At 45.3% G+C, this 16,980-nt stretch overlaps 1 protein-coding gene across 2 annotated transcripts in view; it reads left to right on the forward strand.

Annotated features, from left to right (window-relative positions):
- The first annotated feature begins 392 nt into the window (after positions 1 to 392).
- Positions 393 to 16,980, forward strand: part of SKIC2 (SKI2 subunit of superkiller complex) — an 88,652-nt gene continuing 72,064 nt past the window's right edge. Inside the window, exons 1-6 of one of the 2 annotated variants that reach the window (XM_068250349.1) lie at positions 393 to 716; positions 3,738 to 3,790; positions 6,880 to 7,001; positions 10,721 to 10,830; positions 12,698 to 12,815; positions 15,104 to 15,218. In XM_068250349.1, coding sequence (XP_068106450.1) covers positions 3,778 to 3,790; positions 6,880 to 7,001; positions 10,721 to 10,830; positions 12,698 to 12,815; positions 15,104 to 15,218 — 478 coding nt within the window. In that variant the 5' untranslated portion in view covers positions 393 to 716; positions 3,738 to 3,777. The remainder of the gene's footprint in view (positions 717 to 3,737; positions 3,791 to 6,879; positions 7,002 to 10,720; positions 10,831 to 12,697; positions 12,816 to 15,103; positions 15,219 to 16,980) is intronic. The other variant, XM_068250350.1, reaches the window with a different exon arrangement.

A 16,980-nucleotide genomic window follows, 5' to 3' on the forward strand; every position in this document is an offset into this window, starting at 1 on the left:
TTATGTGCATGTACTGGTGAGGACAGTTAGTGACATGGCTATGTACTCTGTAATGTGCTGCAGAAGATGTCAGTGCAATATAAATACTGTAAAAAACATTTTTTAAAAAGCCCATTGCTTAGCCCCACTCTACATAAAAGTGCGCTTCTGACTCCGCCCCTAACTCCACCCCCTGTCCGGTTTTCTCCATCAGCCGACCTGGCAACCCTATCCATCTGACATTGCTTGCCTCCAGTAACTTCAATCCCCCTGCATACAGCTTTCATCTTTCAGCATCATCACGTGATAAATTACACCTTGCCAACCAATACAGTGCAACCTATCCCTCTGCTTCAATCCCCCCTGCTGCCCGCCCCTTTGCGTTCTTTCAGCCAATCAGCGCTTTTATATGCTCACGCTGCTGACGTATCTCGGCTGAGCACCAGGGAATAGGCGTTCAGGAAACTCAATAGGAAATGCAGTCGCTGACTACGTGGTCCGCGGCCATGTCATTGGAGATCAAAGACGTATCTCTGAGAAAGGGATTGATCTCACCAAAAATGTCTTCCCGATAGGGTTTCGTTTTACATTCTGGAGACAAAATTGAGAAAGGCATCACTTCCGCCACACATTGACGTCACGACCCTTTCCCATCCTCCATGTGTGTCTCCCCCCCTCTGCACTGACATTGCATGGAGTTGGCTGCTGCTGCTGGTCTGTCACTTTACATTACACAGGTATCTATAGATAACAGCTGTTCAGGGCATTACAGGCACTGAATATAGGTGTGCAGCTTTTCTGCAGCCATTGACTTCTGATGTCTGCTGCTACAATTTACTAAATGCACTTTTTAGGGGTTGTCTTATTATTTTATTATCATGGAAATATTGCAGGTTCTGTGTATATATTCCTGGTGACAATTTGTACACGCTGTGCATGTGAGTGCAATGTATCAGATTATGTTGCAAGAAAGTGGACCTGAACTCAGAACTTCCCCTCAGCTCTAAGGGCTCGTTTCCACTATTGCGGTGCGGAATCGCCTGGATTCCACCGCTGATGAAATCGCATGCGGATGCGATTCCGCATACATTTTTTGCCGCGAATTCGCATAGGTGAGGGTATATGCGATTTTATCCATGTCACTGCCTGTGTGAATTAACATTGGTACCTATGCGAATTTGCGGCCAAAAACGCATGGGGAACACGCATGCGATTTCCCTATTAAATACATTGTGTGCGATTTGCCTGCATTCCACACGCAGGCGAATTCTGAGGGCTCTGCCGTGCAGAAAAATCCTGCACAGAAAAACGCACAGCAAAACTGGCAAGTGGAAACAAGCCCATCCACTTGTATTGGCTGTGTGAATCTGCATGCAGATTCGCGATAGTGGAAACGGGCCCTAAAATATAAGAAACAGCATAATAACCTTTAAAGAAAAAAAAATTCTTTGTTACAGCTGATGCAATTCCTGCAATAAATCTGCAGTGTGTCTACTTCCTGCTTTTATGGAAGCAGACATAGAGGTAGCATGTGTTTACATATTAGCTGCGCTGCCGAGCCAGCTGACACAGCTGAGGGATCAAATTATGCTTGTTATTAGTCACAGATGAGGGGAAATTAGGCTAAGGCCCCGTTCACACTTAGAAGCACAAAACGCCGGCGATTTGTGCCAGCATTTTGCGGGAGTGATTTTTCTGCACTTTCACGCGGAAAAATCACTGGACAGTGCAGCGATTTCTCCACAATCGCGTTTACTGCTTCTATAGCACTGAAACGCGATCGCCGGGAAATCGCCTGAAAATGGTGCAGGCTACTCGTTTGCGTTTTGCTATTTTAGGCGATTTGCGGTGATTAGCGCAAATTGCCCAAGTAAGAACGGCCCATAGGGTTTATTACACTAGCGCTTTTAAAAGCGCTAGCATTTGAGCGTTTTGCCGAAATCGCCGGCAAAATGCTCAAGTGTGAATGGGGCCTGTACTCTGTAAATATTTGCAATGTGCATTTCTCTATGCTTTTCTTCTGTCCTGTGCAATAATTCAGGTGAACTTTAACTGTTAGGCAGGGGTCACCCTTTCAAAATCCTGTGAGAATTGCATATTTGCAAAAATGCGTTCACTGCATGTTCAATGAAAGACGATGGATATTCGTACTGTTTTTGAAGATTGCGTTCGCATGGTAAAAAAAACAAACCATATTTTGCGTATTTTGCATCATAACTTTGCACAACATGTTAGATTTCTCATAAACTTCTATTAGATACTCTGAAAGAATGCATGCTTAAAATGCAAATTAACACACATAGTCTGGGAAAACCACGTACAGAAACATACATGTGTTTTGCACATGGACAAGTATAAACCATGCTTTAGTGTATGTATTTATTTATTTAAAGTGGTGACATAAATTGAGGTTCTGATCAATAATGACGTCTATTACTTCTTTACACAATATACATATGTATATTGCAGGCTCTGGCCCCTTAAAGAGACTCTGTAACAAACAAAAAAAACTCTGGGGGGTACTTACCTCGGGATGGGGAAGTCTCAGGGTCCCAACGAGGCTTCCCTGTCCTCTGTAGTTTGGGGGAATCCAGCGCTGGCTCCACCAAAACCTCATCGACAAGGCTGACATGCAACAGGCAATATTTACTTACCGTGATCCTGCGCAGACGCAGTAGCTGTTCTCCGTTCGGGCTAAGGCGGAAGTATCCGACCCAGATCGATCCGTTCTACAAAGGACTTGCGCCTGCGCAATAGAGCAGATATACGATTGGGCTTGGCTATTTCGAAACTAGCCCAAGCGAAGAGCCGCTACTGCGCCTTCCCTGGATCGCGGTAGGTAAATATTTACCTTGCCGCTGTTCGGGGGGTCGCAGCGCTGTATTGCCGGGACCGAGAAGGATGGGGGAAGCCTCAGGATCCAAAGGCTTCCCCCTCCCGAGGTAAGCACCCCCCAGGGGATGTTTTTAAAGTTACAGATTTTCTTTAAAGGGAACTGAGCACATTCTCTTTCAATGGAATCTCTCCTGGCATAGAAGCTGCCATGTTCCCCCTTCCCCTTCTCACATTCCTTATTTACAGAAGTCAGAGATGCTATCTTGACACATTGACACAAACTAGGTCTTTTAAGAAACAGTCCTAATTACTAACCCCCTTTGTTGTTTACCTCTTGGTAATTAGCCCAATAAAACAATTAGGAATCTGAAAGCTCTGCGGCCGGGGACGGCCGGGCAGCCCTGCTGAAACAGGGTAATTAATCTACTTTGAATGTAAAATACAAGGTAAAATGAAAGTTTATTTTAATAATGAAACAGATTGTCGGCATGCATTTTTCATGTGCTATAGAAATGTCCTGAATGATAAAAAAGGTGCTCGGTTCACTTTAAGGACCGGAGACTGCTGGTACCAAAGAACGGGGCCTACTGACATCTCGCTGCACAGACCTTCCACTCTCGCCGTTCACGCTGCTCACCAGTTGCTGCAGGCCACTCGCTCATCTGTCGCTATGACGGCAGAGCTCCATGAGACAGTCGGGAGCCGATTTCATTGGCTCCTGACCCTGTGATCACTGTGAGCCACCTTTCAGGGGGACGTCTGTCCTTGATGGAGGGGGGGTCACAGAAAGAGGCTGTGGGCACAGGATGACTGCAGGGGGCTGCAAGAAGCTCCAGGTAAGTTAATTTTTTTTCTTGTAGACTTAAATAATCCTTAAAATATCTTCATTGTATCTGTGAATTTGTTTGGCTTTCTCTACCCAGCAGTATCTGATGAAGCGTATTTGACACTCGGCACTTTGCAATGAATAAAATAGGTAAGATATTAATTATATCAATGTTGTGAAATGAGCAAAATGTTCTTCTGATCTCAGTTTCCAGAGACAGACCTGGACCGTTGTCTCGGGAAATTCTCTCTTTATATGCCATGCATAGAGAAAAGTTACAGATCTTTTTTGGTATCTTTATAGCCTGGTACACATATCCAATTTTGATTGGCCAATTGTACCACCTCCATGTAATATGAGGGCCAACAGATAGTATATGCTATGAGCAGATTGTGCAAGTTAATCTTTCGTACTGCATGGAAGTGATAAAATTGGCCAATATTTGGTAAATCATAATTGGATGTGTGACTAGTGTGCTTCCACTTAAATCGGTGCTCCGGTGTCAAAATAAACCCCACACTATCAGCACAGCCAGCAGAAGTTATAACAGAGTAGCAGGAGAAAATGTTTAAAGGTGTTCTGTGGGGCCCATGCCATCACTGAAGCCCCCTCCGTTCGTCACCGCTGGTGACCTGCTAATTATTCGTCTAACATGCCGAATAGCACTGCGGCTGCGCGGCCATTGTCGTGTGGGTCCTTGCTCCCGCAAAAAAACCTTTGTTCTGCACAGTAAGTTCCCGATGACGTGTGTGGAAGCAAGGACGCGCACGGCCGAGGACGCGCAGCTGCAGTGCTATTCGTCTAGTTAGACAAATAATTAGCAGGTCACCGGTGGCGACAAATGGATGGGGCTTCAGTGATGGCGTGGGACTTAATAGCTGCAGGGGGCCAGTAGAAGTGCCAGGTAAGTGACGCTTTTTTTTTTTTTTTTTAATACCCCACAGAACCCCTTTAAAAACTGACAGCTTGTGCCATAAAATCCAGGTTTTGATGGTTAGCCCCACCTCCTTTCTGAAAAACTGCCATGGCATTATTCTTCCTTTGCAAAGACTGCTAAAAGATTGTGCCATCTGTGGGTGGGAGGAGCCTTATAATGTGGTCTGAGAGGTACTCTGCTCCTATCTGTACTACTGAGCCAGCCTATCATAGAGAGGAGAGCTGAAGAGAGTAGTGACTGAAGCATAAGTAGGGAGGGAGGGTGGTAGTCATACTAAGTGTTATTCTGGCTTTCTTTCGGTTCGGAATCTGCAGTAGATGTTTATTTTAAGTGGGTTTAAAAACCTTTAAAATAATGCAGTAACATTTGTAAAGCCCTTTTCTCCCATTGGACTCAAAGCGCATAGTTATGTCTCAGATTAATACTGGGGTTGTAGGCAGGGCTGTGGAGTCGGAGTCGAGGAGTCGGAACAATTTTGGGTACCTGGAGTCAGAGTTGGAGTCAGTCTGTGGTTTCATAAACTGAGGAGTCGGTTGAATTTTGTGCCAAATCCACAGACCTGGTAAAGATTAGACTAAGGGTACATACACACATCAGACTAAAATGAAAGATCACAGACCAATCTTACCACCCTTCATGTAGTATGAGAGCCATACTCTACTCAGTCTTTTCTATGGAGCTGAACTCCCCATCAGAAAAAAATCTTTGCAAGATGCTGCACACACAGATGCTGTACAGACACAAAAGATCAGTATCTGCAAAAGATCTGTTCCTGCCAAAAATCCATTCCTGCAAATTGCAATGATAGTCTATGAGATCTGCAGATCATCATACATACATGATTTAACTGACATTCATCTGCAGATCAAGCAATCTGAAAATCCATCCTGGTGGATCTGATCTGCAGATGAATGTCAGTTAAATCATGTGTGTATGATGATCTGCAGATCTCATAGACTATCATTGCAATTTGCAGGAATGGATTTTTGGCAGGAACAGATCTTTTGCAGATACTGATCTTTTGTGTCTGTACAGCATCTGTGTGTGCAGCTTCTTGCAAAGATTTTTTTCTGATGTTGAGTTCAGCTCCATAGAAAAGACTGTGTAGAGTATGGCTCTCATACTACATGAAGGGTGGTAAGATTGGTCTGTGATCTTTCATTTTAGTCTGATGTGTGTATGTACCCTAAGGAGTTGGAAACATTTTGGGTACCTTGAGTCTGAGTTGTAGTTGGTGGTTTCATAAACTGAGGAGTCAGAGTTGGATAGTTTTTGTACTGACTCCACAGCCCTGGTTGGAGGCTGGACTGTGTTACACAGGAAATAGTCAAATAGTCAGGTGTTCATAAGTGCCAGACTAAACAGGTGGCTTTTCATGCTTAAAGTGATGGAGAGGTCCTGATTGGGAGTTCCAAAGAGTAGGGGCAGCATAGCAGAAGGCTCTGTCTCCTAAGGTTTTGAGGTGGACTCTGGGGTTGATCAAGTTATTAGATCCTTTTGTTCTATGCTTGTGGGAGGTGTGATGCAATTGCAACAAATCCTCCAGGGCCCAGATTGTACAGGGATTTGAATGTCAACAAGCCAATCCCAAACAGAATTCTCCATATTATCGGTAGCCAGCGGAGTGAGTGAAGGGTTGGTGTTATGTGGCAATGACTTGTTAAAGAGAACCCGAGGCGGGTTTGTGAAATCCTATTAGGACACAGAGGCATGTTGTGTGTACAGTGACCAACCTTTCTGTCCTTCCAGTGCGCCTCCAGGCCCTCCCCCCCCCCCCCACTCTGCTATCCCCCCCTCCCCACTCTGCTATCCCCCCCTTTAGCGTGTCGCTAGCCTGCTATTTACCTGAAGGCTGCCACTCAGCGCCGCTTCCCTGCCTCCTGTATAGCTCCCCGCCTGCGTCCCTTCCCTCCCCGCCTCTAAGACGATTGGAGGAAGCTTACGGAGGCGAGAGGGAAGGGACATAGGCGGGTGAGTGGCAGCCTGAAGGTAAATACCAGGCTAGCGGCAATCGGCGTGTCGCTAGCCTGGCGCTAGCAAGCACCTCTCATGGGCATGCCTTTAAAGAGACTCCGACCAGTACAGCAAAGTACTTACAGATGCATACCATTCTGCAGCTTGTGCTCTCCTCTTCATTTGATGCCATTAATCGCCATTCTATACCAAATAGTTTTTGTTCGATTTCAATTTAAAAATCGCGGCTGCCATCCTGGCTATGTTATAACTTCCGGAGGAAGTCACACGCATGGCCATTGCATCCTATGTTTGTCTCATGACATCTCTTGTTACTTTCCCCTACCAGATCTCCCAGCCAGGGATCCATTGGATCTCCCAATTTCCATCCTAGAAGTCGGCATCTCAGGGAGGTTGGAAGTGATCACAAAACCTCCGGTGTCGAAAGGCTCCTGTCTCCCACTATCTACGGTAGGTCCATTTCAGAGACAATGGGCCTGATTCATCAAGCTGCACTGCTTAGCATGTGAAGGAGCGCCTGCTCTCCCTGCCTTACATAGCAGAGCTCGCTGCTATGTAAGGAGTGTGCCTTCTCGTAGTTACGCGCATTGCGTATATAGCAACGCGCTTAACTTTAACTGCGGGCGGTCCTGTGAAGTATCGTTACCGCAATACTTCACTCGTGGCTGCTACTATGTTACAACTATGTAAATTAGCATAGTAGCGGCTGTTAGTGAAGTATTTTAGCATGTTAGCATAGTAGCGGCTGTTAGTGACGTATTTTAGCATGTTAGCATAGTAGCTGCTGTTAGTGAAGTATTTTAGCATGTTAGCATAGTAGCTGCTGTTAGTGAAGTATTTTAGCATGTTAGCATAGTAGCGGCTGTAAGTGACGTATTTTAGCATGTTAGCATAGTAGCTGCTGTTAGTGAAGTATTTTAGCATGTTAGCATAGTAGCGGCTGTTAGTGAAGTATTTTAGCATGTTAGCATAGTAGCGGCTGTTAGTGAAGTATTTTAGCATGTTAGCATAGTAGTTGCTGTAAGTGAAGTATTTTAGCATGTTAGCATAGTAGCGGCTGTTAGTGACGTATTTTAGCATGTTAGCATAGTAGCGGCTGTTAGTGACGTATTTTAGCATGTTAGCATAGTAGCGGCTGTTAGTGAAGTATTTTAGCATGTTAGCATAGTAGCGGCTGTTAAGCTGGCCACTAACGGTCCAATTTCTAGTGAAAAATCGTTCAAGCGATCAGAAATTCTGATCGGACGAAAAATCGTTTACTACACCATCAACTAACCAATCATTGCTTCCTATCTATCACGACCACCAAGAAAATCCAAATTTTCGTTCGACGAAAATTCATTCGGGCGACATTTTTTCACTCGTTCATAATCGATTGTGTCCACCAATGGAGATTATTTACAACCAATGCGATCAGAATTTCTGATCGCTCAAACGATTTTTCGCTAGAAATTGGACCGTTAGTGGCCAGCTTTAGTGAAGTATTTTAGCATGTTAGCATAGTAGCGGCTGTTAGTGAAGTATTTTAGCAGGTTAGCATAGTAGCGGCTGTTAGTGAAGTATTTTAGCATGTTAGCATACTAGCGGCTGTTAGTAAAGTCTTTTAGCATGTTAGCATAGTAGCGGCTGTTAGTGAAGTATTTTAGTGAAGTATTGCGGTAGCGATACTTCACAGGACCACATGCAGTTAAAGTTATGCGCGTTGTTATATACGCAATGCGCGTAACTACGAGAAGGCACACTCCTTACATAGCAGCTGCTATGTAAGGCAGGGAAAGCATGCGCTCATCCACATTATGCAGCGCAGCTTGATGAATCAGGCCCAATAAAGTAGATTTACAAAGAATGGAGAAAAACTGTACTGGATTTAAAAAAAAAAAAAAAAAAAAACAAGCTCTCATTCAATTTGATTTTTCTAACCTTTACCTGGGTCCTATCACAATTTGTGTTCATTTAGTATTTGCGCTGTTGTAATCATTTGCAGTGCCCACAGCAAGAACTTTAAAAATTATTCTTTTACTTTTTACAACATAATGATTCGAGGTAAGCTTTTTTTTTTTTTTTTTTTTTTTTTTTTTTTTGTCAGGAGGCTTTCGAAGGGCTAGTTCATGGCGGCTGGTTTCAACTTGCTCAATCTTTTTTTCTGCTACCGCCCATAAAAGCGTCCAATGTTGTTTGTCATCACACTGCGATTAGAGCCCTAGAGGAATTCAACGCATTCGACTCTGAGGTGCTGCTTGCAGCATCTGGAAAAACTCGATTAACCGCAGCGCTTGACCAAATGTCGGCTATTGATGGTAAACGTTGGAACACTCCCATTCATCTCCCTTATGACCTGGTGGGTCTCTAGCGTTAAATGCCCCAGTTGATTGCCGCCAGCCCTCCTTCTGAACCAGCCCTCAGGCCTGGGACCCGATAGGAGCAATTTTGCAGCGCTTGCTGTTTGCCGGCGATCTGCAAAACACTACACCAGTGGATCCCTATAGGGGTGGTCCCACTGGCAACATTGCGATCACAGAGCGATTGCACATCTCTGCTTTCACCATTTTGGGAGTGATCCACAAGACACAAGGTGCCCACAAGACAGAGGTTGCCACTTGCCTGCCTGAAAATTAACTCTTTCATGCAGCAAAAAAAAAAAGTTAGTAAAATGTTTTGCTGTATATACCCATGTTTATCTCATGATGTTACATGTCGCCTGAGGTATACTTTAAGATGTAATCATGTAAGGGAAAAAAATGCCCGGGGGAGGAACTTTCCTCGGGAGGGGGGAAGCCTTTGGATCCTAATTAGGCTTCCCCATCTCCTCCTGCCAGCCCGATCCAGCGCTGGAAGCCTGGAGGAGAAGCTGACCACAGTATTTACATCTGCGCTTCTACGCCGGCACAGTAGCGGCTCACTGCTTGGGCTCCAGCGGAATAGCCAATCCCGAATGTGTCCACTCTACTGCGCAGACACAGATGGTTCACGCCTCTGCAGTTGAGCGGACTTAATCGGGTTCGGCTATTTCCGCTGGAGCCCGAGCAGAGAGCCGCTACTGCACATGCGCGCAGGTCAACAAGTGCCAACAAGGGGATGTTCAGAAGGTCCTACCACTGGATCCCCTCTGCTGCAGGGGACGGAGAAGCCTCTAGGATCTAGAGGCCTCCCCCTCCCGAGGTAAGTACTTCCCAGGGGCTCTTTTTTTTTTTTTTTTTTTCCCTTACAGGTTTACTTTAATTTAACACACTTTTTTTTTCTGCAACCTTTTATTGATTTTATGTTTATAAATTGAATAGATAAACCAACTACAATACAGTTGCATTTTATTATAATTCTACCCAACAATTACTTTCCCATATACGCCGATCCAAGTATAAGCAGAGGTACCAACTTTTCCCTAAAAAAACAGGAAGATTGACTCGCGTATAAGCCCCCCTCCCCAGTATAGCCCTTCTCCCCATAGCCAGATGTGCCCCAAGGATGATACAGCTGTGTCTCAAGATGACACTAGATGACATCATAGATATGAGACACAGCGATAGCCACACAGGAAGAATCCCTGATCCCACAAACCAGGGGACACTGGTAGTCTTGAGCATCACACTCTACACACCATGTGGCAACGACACAGCAGGAAGCCAGCTGGCAAGAAATTACTAGTGCACGATCCTTACGCTCCCATGCCAGTAACAAAACCACCTCCACCATCCGTTCTGCTCCACTGACTCACATATAAGCCAAAGGGGTAACTTTTCAGCAGATTTTGGTGCTGAAAAATTAGGCTTATGCGCGACTATATAAGGTATATATTATTTTCACATTAAATACCATACTATACAATACTATTGCCATCCTTTTTTGTAATAGACATATATACAAAAATAAATAAAGTTCTATATGTGCTGAATAGTTACATACAGTTTATTCTGGTTGAATACAATTTGACAATCCATCACACAATTCTTGGTAAAGTTGGTGTGAGTTTTCAAACACGTCCAATCTCAAAAAAATCAAGAATAACAGGAAAAAATGTTTTTGATTTCTCTGTACATCCGTTACATTGAATTGCAGTAAGGTTGAACAGGGTCATTGTAATGTGCGTGGCCACGTTTAGTGGGTTAACCCCCATTACTTCAGTTGTATCATTAGTGAAAGGGCCATGACCACTTTCTTCCTGTTTTTTCCAGCTTCCTAATGGCTTGCCTCCATACGATGTGGATCTCTCCCAGGAGGTGATCCAAAGATATCTCAGCGACCCAGAATGGCTTTCCATTCACGATTTTGATCGGAGCCAGAGGTAAGAGGTCTTCAGAGTAATGAGGGATGAGATCCATACTCATCAAAACATATGGTCACATATCTTCTGTCTCGGGGGGCCCACACATCATATCATGTGATTTTCCTTCTTTACCTTGGAGGCAATGGGCACAAGCTCATTTTTCTTTAATTCTGTGCTGTTTTTACTGTTATCACTATGGTGATAAAGCAATTAGTATTCACTAAGCATTTTACCTTATGCAAAGTTTAAAATAAGGATTCTGTCCTTATTCCTTAAAGAGACTCTGAAGCGAGAATAAATCTCGCTTCAGAGCTCATAGTTAGCAGGGGCACGTGTGCCCCTACTACACCGCCGCTATAGCGCAGCAAAACGGGGGTCCCTTCACCCCCAAACCCCCCACTGCGACACTTGGTCGCAGACTTGGTCGCTCCTGGAGGCAGGGCTAACGGCTGCAGCCCTGCCTCCAGTCGCGTCTATCAGCGGCGCATCGCCGCCTCTCCCCAGCCCCTCTCAGTGAAGGAAGACTGAGAGGGGCAGGGGAGAGGCGGAGATACGCGCTGACAGACGCGCGTGGGGCAGGGCTGCGGCGGTTAGCCCTGCCCCAACCAGGAAGCGTTCCCCCGCTGAAACGAGGGAATTTGGGGGATCAGGGACCCCCGTTAAGCCGCGGGATAGCGGCGGTTTAGCAGGGGCACACGTGCCCCTGCTATCTATGAGGTCTGAAGCGAGATTTATTCTCGCTTCAGACTCTCTTTAAAGACAGAATTGTAAAGTTAGACAGGATGTTAATTCACAGACAGGAATGCAAGTGTAAAGTGTGTGAGGATCACCAAGCCTGCTAAGTAAAGTGAAGCATAACTGATAACTTAAAGAGGAACTCCAGTGAAATAATGTAATAAAAATAGTGCTTCATTTTTACAATAATTATGTATAAATGATTTTGTCAGTGTTTGCCCGTTGTAAAATCTTTCCTCTCCCTGATTTAAATTCTGACATTTATCACATGGTGTCATTTTTACTGCTGGCCGGTGATGTCAGTGGAAGGAGATGCTGCTTGCATTTTTGGCAGTTGTAAACATCTGCTATTTCCCACAATGCAACAAGGCTCCCACAGTGTGATGTCAGGACCTCAGTGCTGTGAGGTGCTGACATCACACTGTGGGAGGGGTTTCACCACAAAATCAGCCATACAGAGCCCCCTGTTTGAGAAAAGGAAAAGATTTCTCATAGGAAAGGGGGTATCGGCTACTGATTGGGATTAAGTTCAATTCCTGGTCACGGTTTCTCTTTAAGGACTGAAGTTAAAGGCAAGCTTCTTTAGTGAAGTAACACTTAAAATACAGATCAATGTGTGGTGATACGTTTGCACCTGCCTTCTCACCAGCATGATCTTAGTGCATTGTGGCCAGTGCCTGTCTATTAATGCAGGGGTCCCCAAACGTTTTGGGTCGAGGGCCAGGTCAACATACTTCAGACTGCTGGGGGGCTGGAGTATAAATAAAATTATGTAGGAGTCTTTGTGGGCCAGACAGTGAAGCATACCCAGGTGACAACCTGCAGTCCAATTGGACAGCAGTGTCACCTGATGTAGAATTTGATTGGAAACCAGCGAATGACTGCTTTCTGGCTTCCATGTGGATGGGTGGTGCCAGCACTGCTATTCTATATGCGGACCACCACTATTTAAAGATGTAGCTGACCGCATCTATTAGTATCACAATTTGTGTGTGGGGGCCGGTAAAAAAGCCTCAGGGGGCCGCATTCGGCCCACGGCCTTAGTTTGAGGACCACTGTATTAATGGCACATCTGTCTGTGCAGCTTTGAGAAATTATGCCGCACTGAAAGCAGAAGCTAATATTTTTTTCTGTTTTGTCCCTCCTCCAGGTCCTGGCCTCGCAGTAAAGATGTGGGCTCCTTGTTCCACATGGACATCAGTGCCCCTCAGACCGATATCAGCATGGAGCGTAACTCTGCCACGGGGGAACTGCGGGGCATCAGTGAGGTGAGATCCTCTAACTTCATCCTTCAGAAAGTGAAAAGTACAGGCGCCAATACATTATTCAATTGACGGCATCAATGTTGCAATGTGGCCCCCCAAATTTTGATACAGTTTGAAAGGCCTCAGGAGGGTGCGTGGCAACCTTAAAGCCAACCCAAGGTGCAAAATTTAGATTAAAAAAAATGCTACCTGATCCGGGGGCTAGCCGGATCGGGTAGCACCGATTACCTCCACTCTTGCGTCCTGCAATAGCTAAGTTTCAGTTTCCCATTTTTTTTAAAAAATGGGGTCACGACGCTGCAGCTCTGGCTCTGTGTGTCTCATCACAGAGCGGGGAGCGGTGGGGGAGAGGCAGATCAGCAGGGGAAGGGGTGTTCCTAATGCTGGAGGGGGCGTTATGCAGGAGTGTCTCTCCTGCAAGGGAAGCCCCTTCCTCCTGTTAGCTGCCAGCAAGCTGCTTTTTGCTAGATTTGGGGGGTTACAGCATGACGGGGTGAGGCTGAGAGTGTCATGGAGGGGAAACGGAGGCATGGTATGGAGCAGGGAACATGCCTCTGTGTTCCTTCTGGCCCCCTTGTGCCACCTCAGGTACACTTTATGCCCGAGGTGAGATGATGAGATAGACATGTGTATGTACAGTGCTAGCACACAAATAACTATGCTGTGTTCCTTTTTTTCTTTCTCTGCCTGAAAGAGTTAAATATCGGGTATGTAAGTGGCTGACTCAGTCCTGACAGGAAGTGACTACAGTGTGACCCTCACTGATAAGAAATGCCAACTATAAAGCACTTTCCTAGCAGAAAATGGCTTCTGAGAACAGGAAAGAGAGAAAATGTGTCAATAGTTCATATATTTTAGCTCTGGCATACTTCAATGAATGTGTTATTGAGCAAAAACAATAAAATGTCATTTTAGGAGACCGAAGATTGCGAAGATAGATACAATTGTTTATTTCATTAGTTTATTTTCGCCTCGCGTGTCCTTTAATAGGATTGGCTGAATGAGTATGTTAACGCTGGGAGCAAACACACTCATCTCTAACACAAAGTACTATATTGTACAAAAATGGGGCCAAAGATCCACTGTGCTTCCCTAAGGGTAGCCACACACTCATCGATTTTTCTGTTTGATTCACCTGCTGAGAATTTACTCCCCCAAATTGTCCGATCAATGATATTTGACCAAAAATTGATTGAAAATATCAATCAGGACAAAAAGTCTAGATCAATCTGGGGTGGGGCAGGAGCGGAAGTCGATGGCGCTGCATCACACATGTGCAATATTACAGTTCGATTGATTTTAATTAGATTCCCTGCTGGGGCACATCGGATGGCAATCTGTGTCTGGCCAGGGGGTAAATGACGATGACTGGGAACACCCTGTATACACCCTAGATTTGTGAGCAGTGCTCTACAATGATCATTTTAGTTGAGGTCAATCTAATGCAGGGGTCTCAAACTCAATTTACCTGGGGGGCCGCAGGAGGCAAAGTCAGGATGAGGCTGGGCCACATAAGGAATTTCACAATCGCGGCGCATCGCTGCCTCTGCCCGCCCCTCTCACTCTTCCTTCACAAAGAGGGGCGGGGAGAGGTGGCGATCCGTGTGGCGATTGACGTCAGGAGGGGCAGAGCTGAAGCTGAAAGCTCTGCCCCTTCCAGGAAATGCCAGCGGATTGCCCCCCGGGTGATTTGGGGCTCTGCAGCCCTCGTTTAGCGGCGGGGATGCTGCGGATTACTTGGGAGCACTGAAGCGAACTATAAGGAAGCTTTTGCCGGCGAGGGCCACAAAATATTGTATCGAGGGCCGCAAATGGCCCGCGGGCCGCGAGTTTGAGACCCCTGATCTAATGAGTGTCTGTAGTTTAACCCTTACCAGAAGATATTGTGCATGTATTCCAAGGCAGGACACATAGGACTGAACTTATTAAATGTATAGTTAGTTCTTGAATAGAGGTGCTATTTTAGGATCAATTAATTAAGACCAGACTAAAATGGGAGGTAGTTGTGGACTCAACAGTCACTTTTCAATAGAACAATTCTTTAATCGTAACTCCAAACATGCAATGCGTTTCTCGGGCAGACACCCGCTTCATTAGGCTCTAACAAGCGTCTCCATCACGGAGAAGGGGGAGATCTCCTTTGAGTCTGATAGGTTGCTGTGGAGTAGTGTGCTTCTGACGTTGCTATGACATCATCTCATCATTTAGTGCAGGTCTCTAATAGGTTGTTATGGAGTAGTGTGCTTCTGACGCTGCTATGACGCCTCCTCTTATTTTTCTATTTGTTGCAGGTCTCTGCAGATCACATTGGTCTCTCAGCACAGAATTCCCTCTCCCTGCGGCGGCCTCCAGGTCCCCCATCTCAGTCCGTCAAGGGCAGCACATCCAACTTCCCTTTCTGGCCAGGTAGGCTGAGAGAATAATACTTAATTGGAGCTCTGAATAGCATATGTCCCTCTATTATCAATTCAAACACGTTCTTCCATCACAGCCCAACTTCATCTTAAAGGTTTTTTTTACTTGGTGTTGTAGAGAGAGACCCTCCTCCATCCTCTATTGCACACTTCCTGTTCATTTGTGACCTTCTGCTGAGTTCGTATGTAAACCATGTCAGTCACCAGCACAGGAAGTGATGGATGGGGCACTTCCTGTACATTTGTGACTTTCTGGGTTCCTGTTTAAACCATTGTGATCACCAGGACTGGAAGTGATGGAGGGAGCACTTACTATACATTTGTGACCTCCGGGTCTCTGTGTAAACCATGGAAGTGATGGACGGAGCAATTCTCGTACATTTGTGACCTTCTGGGTTCTTGTGTAAACCATGGTGGTGACCAGGACAAGAAGTGATGGACGAGGGACTTCCAGTACCCTTATGACCTCCTGGGTTCCTGTGTAAACCATGGTGGTCAACAGGACAGGAAGTGATGGACGGAGCACTTCCTGTACATTTGTGACCTCCTGGGTTCCTGGGTAAACCAGGGTGGTCACCAGGACAGGAAGTGATAACCGAGGCGCTTTCTGTAAGTTTGTGACCTCCTGGGTCCCTGTGTAAACAATGGTGGTCACCAGGACAGGAAGTGATGGACAAGGCACTTCCTATAGGTTTGTGACCTCCTGGGTCCCTGTGTAAACCATGGTGATCACCACCAGGAAGTGATGGATGGTCAATAAAAAAACTATTTTTAGCTCTCTTCCTATCATGAGAGAAAATTAAATCAAAGTGTGATTATACTCTGAAAACTAAAATTCCAGTAACTACTCTTAGTTACATAAAATAAAATTTGAAAGCATTCCCTGTGTGTAAAAACTTTTATCTTTACTGCAGAGAGCACTAGAGACTTGATTATCGCTGGCTAATTGGCAAATGCAACAATTGCTGGCCAGATGTCAATAAACCTAATCTATTCATGCAATTGAAACAATTTTAGTAATTTCTCGGAAAGAATCCCAAGGTAAAAAAGAAAAGAAAAAGCATAGGCAAAGCTCCACCGTATTTGTGCGTATAATAAAATAAATGTGGTAAAGGGTGACGTAGCACCCATGGCCGTCTTGTGACAGATTGTACCGCCCGTGTGGGCACATATCGCACCCGTAGACACACAGAACTCCTCCCCCCCGGAACATGCAGCACAATAATTATACTCCTGCTACTTACTGCTGGACCCAGGACAGTAGCTTAACATAGGGTGCCTGATACTCACTGCAGGTACCGCCAAACAGACAAGAACAGTTGGAACAGGAAAGAGAGCATCGAAGAAACGTCAACCCAAGGTAAAGAGAAAAAATAGCAGGAATAAAAATATTTATTTTTGTATTTTTAGAAGTAGGGACAGTCACTGTGAGGGAACCACAGTAGTCTGTGACAAAGACGAGACCAAGCGCCAAATGGTGCAGTATTGTAGGATAAAGGTCGTATATTGCCTAGGGGGAAATCACCGCCGCACGAAACTGGGTGGACGCTCTCCTGGGGTCCTTACTAGCTGTAGATGGCACCACACTAACGGGTAGGACACCTCCAAAGAAGGTTTAGTGGGCAGTGAAAAAGAAATATCTCTCAGAGTATACGTTATAAAGACATAAATAAATACATACATAGGGTATCTTACCTCTCCAGATGAACCAACCCAGAAAAACCATGGTTTAGATCAGGTAAGGTTTATTGAAA

This window comes from Hyperolius riggenbachi, chromosome 8 (genome assembly GCF_040937935.1).
Source record: "Hyperolius riggenbachi isolate aHypRig1 chromosome 8, aHypRig1.pri, whole genome shotgun sequence".
Taxonomy (NCBI): Eukaryota; Metazoa; Chordata; class Amphibia; order Anura; family Hyperoliidae; genus Hyperolius; species Hyperolius riggenbachi.